We start from the raw sequence: 3,213 nt of genomic DNA, 5'->3' as shown, positions 1-3,213 counted from the left end.
AGCCCGCCCAGCTATTTTTTTAGAGACAAGGTCTCATTCCAGCTCAGCCTGGTCTTGAACTCATGAGCTCAGACACTCTACCCACCTCAGCCTCCCAGAGTGCTAGGATTACAGGAGTGAGCCACCGCACCACAGCTCAGCTTTAATGACTGTGAGTGACCCCCTGGTATGCATGTCTTAGCTCCTGACTTTGTATCTACTTTATTTACACCTTTACACTTCTACACTCTAATTTGGTTTTCTCTTTTTTGATGTTGTAGGTAGGTATACGCGTGTATCACAAGACACCATATATGGTCAGTCCAGAAGTAGATAGGACCTGCTAGCCTCCCTCCTGCCACCCTGCACGCAGAGCTGGTTTCTTACATCTGTGACAATGGGCACCCCGAGGTGAGCCATGTTGGTGATGATCTCACTGTCCTCTGGGGGGATCTGGGCATGCTGGATCAGCTTGTTCAGGTTTTCCTCGGTGATACCTGGGGGTACAAGACACCCGGTCAGCACATGTACACTGGGCAGCAGGGCAAGGCCCTTGGGACTGGATGGTATGTCCTTTCTCCTTCTCAGGGCTAGTGGAATTCACCTGTCTCCCTCATCAGCTTTACTGTAAGATGAGGATAAAATAAGAATTCTGAATCTACTTGAGCCACTCTGCCCTAAGCAACGGCCATCAGCAACTGCCCTTCCAAGACTCAACCTCAGCATAGGCCTTCTTAGCAGTCCCTGCCCTCTCCCAAATTAGAGAGTCTTATTATCCATCTTTTCCACAATGGACTCATCTAGGCAACTATGACCTGGGTAAACATCAGTTCTTTAAAGGCAGAGATTACAAATGTGATGCAAATACCTACCTGGTGGGTACAGCTTGAATAATCTGGCCACAAAGCCACCCAGCTCTCCCTTCTCTCCCTGCCTTTCCTCTTCCTTAGGTTCCATACCATCTATTCATATTAACTGTAGCACAACTGGGGAATATTCAGCCTCTAGTTTCAACTGATTTACTGTGCATTTCTCAAAACATAGACCCCTAGATATTCTCTTCCTTCCCCTATCTACATCTTTTAAGTGACTTTTCCACTTCGTTTTCTTTCTTAGCTATCTCTTTTTTGCCAAGAGAGGGCAGGGCCTATGCCCTCCCCCAGGTCCCACATTCCTACCATTCTTTAAAAAGATGTAGAGAAGAATGATGCGGATTTTGTCATAAGTGCTGACATTGGCATCCAGCAGAATGGGGACGATGGCTCGCATGGGGTCCTTAATCTTCTCTCCCTCGGCATCTGTGCCCATGGCCAGGTCCTGCAGAAAACATAACTTGTTGGCCCCATCTTAGGACCCATAAATGTCTGGCACTAGTAGTTTAGTTGGGGAAAGTCTTAAACAGGTGCTTGTATTCTCAGAATGCATTGCAACGGCCATGAGTGTGATCGGCACCATTTCCTAAAGCACCAGTGAGAGCAGATGAAAGTCCCTGAGTTTCACTTGCCCAAATCAGAAACCATAATGATTTGCCGTCTTGTTTAAAGGTAGGCTGTTCCCTGCAAGTGGTGCAGCCTACCTGTGCCAGTTTCTCAGGTTCTCTAGAGCAAGCCCTGCTCAGGGATCAGGATATAAAGTGATGCATCACCCCCCCAACACACACACACCCCACCACAGGGAAAGCTCTGGTAGTTTTGTTTTGTTTTGTTTTGTTTTTGAGATAAGAGTATCATTTTGTTGCCCTCAGTAGAGTGCTGTGGCATCACAGCTTACAGCACACTCAAACTCCTGGGCTTAAGTGATTCTCTTGCCTCATCCTCCCAAGTAACTGGGACTACAGGTGCCTGCCACAATGCCTGGCTATTTTGGCTGTAGTTGTTGTTTAGCAGGCCCAGGCTGGATTCAACCTGCTAGCTCTGGTGTATGTGGCTGGTGCACTAGCCGCTGAGCTACAGGTGCCAAGCCAAAAGCTCTGGCATTTTGAAATGCCTCTGTGAGGCTGGATTCTTTCCACTCTGCTACCCCTGGCATTGAAGGATATGCTTTTTGAGTCTGAACTACTCTAAGATTTTAACCTCTATCTTCCCTCTTTCTACTAAGTTTCATAGGTGAGGAGGAAAGAAAAGCCTTCCCAAACCCACAATTTTAACCCCTAGCATGTTAAAGTGGTGATAGGAAAGCGAGTGAAGGGAGCATAGCCTACTGGCCCCACCTGATGACCTGGGTGAGATTTTAGAGAAAATAGTACGTCAGTCTCAGCAAACCCAGAACTGTTCCGTCTTGTTCTCAGAGACCCACTGCTGCAACTTCCTTTGTAATTTTTAGGAGGTTGTTCAAAGGCTCTCTTTTTTTCTCCCCAAATCCTAGGAATCCATACTTAGGATCTCGAGTCCTCAGTCTTTCTCTAGGTAGGGCCCACAGGGACACCTCTGTGGCCCTTTCACCTCTCAGTCTGACCACCAGCCTCAACAGACAGCTGATTCATGGTAGATGTGATTTTTATGTTCTCTTTAAGTCCAGTTTAATCTACCAAGTTCAACAACATTTTTGAGCACTTTTGGAAATTTTCTTTCTTTTAGAGACAGAGTCTCACTCTGTAACCCTGGGTAGAAACTGTGATGTCATAGCTCACAGCAACATCAAACTCTTGGGCTCAAGCAACACTTTTGTTTCAGACTTCTGAGTAGCTGGGACTATAGGCACTTGCCACAATGCCCAGCTAATTTTTCTGTTTTTATTTTAATTATTATTTTTGAGACAGAGTCTCATTCTGTCACTCTGGGTAGAGTGCCATAGCATCAGCCTAGCTCATAGCAACATTCCAAGGTTCAAGAGATCCTCCTGCCTCAGCCTCCCTAGTAGCTGGGAGTATAGGTGCCCACCACAATGCCCAGTTAATTTATCTATTTTTAGTAGAGACAGGGTCTCACTCTTGCTCAGGCTGGTCTATTATACTCAGCTCTCCTGAGCTCCCACCTACCTTGGACTCCTAGAATGATAGGATTGCAGGTGTGAGCCACCATGCCTGCCCAACTTTTCTGTTTTTAGTAGAGACAGGCTGGTCTCTTGCTTTGCTCAGGCTGGTTGCTGAGCTCAGGTGAGCCATCCATCTTGGCCCCCCAGAGTTCTTTTTTTTTGCAGTTTTCAGCTGAGGCTGGGTTTGAACCCACCACCTCCAGCATATGGAGCCGGCACCCTACTCCTTTGAGCCACAGGCGCCGACCTTTTTTTTTTTTT

The 3,213-nt window shown here is 46.9% G+C and overlaps 1 protein-coding gene across 1 annotated transcript in view; it reads right to left on the bottom strand.

The window, feature by feature from the left end:
* The window catches only part of STXBP1 (syntaxin binding protein 1), a 47,724-nt gene that overhangs the window by 16,219 nt on the left and 28,292 nt on the right, over positions 1 to 3,213 (bottom strand). The window contains exons 13-14 of the mRNA XM_003785426.3: positions 1,158 to 1,296; positions 367 to 476 (exon numbers count right to left, since the gene is read on the bottom strand). Of these exons, the coding sequence (XP_003785474.2) occupies positions 367 to 476; positions 1,158 to 1,296 (249 nt within the window). The remainder of the gene's footprint in view (positions 1 to 366; positions 477 to 1,157; positions 1,297 to 3,213) is intronic.

This window comes from Otolemur garnettii, unplaced genomic scaffold (genome assembly GCF_000181295.1).
Source record: "Otolemur garnettii isolate 467f Iridium unplaced genomic scaffold, OtoGar3 scaffold00014, whole genome shotgun sequence".
NCBI classification, from domain to species: domain Eukaryota; kingdom Metazoa; phylum Chordata; class Mammalia; order Primates; family Galagidae; genus Otolemur; species Otolemur garnettii.
Note: the sequence above shows the minus strand (reverse complement) of the source record. Positions and strands in the feature narration are given on the sequence as shown.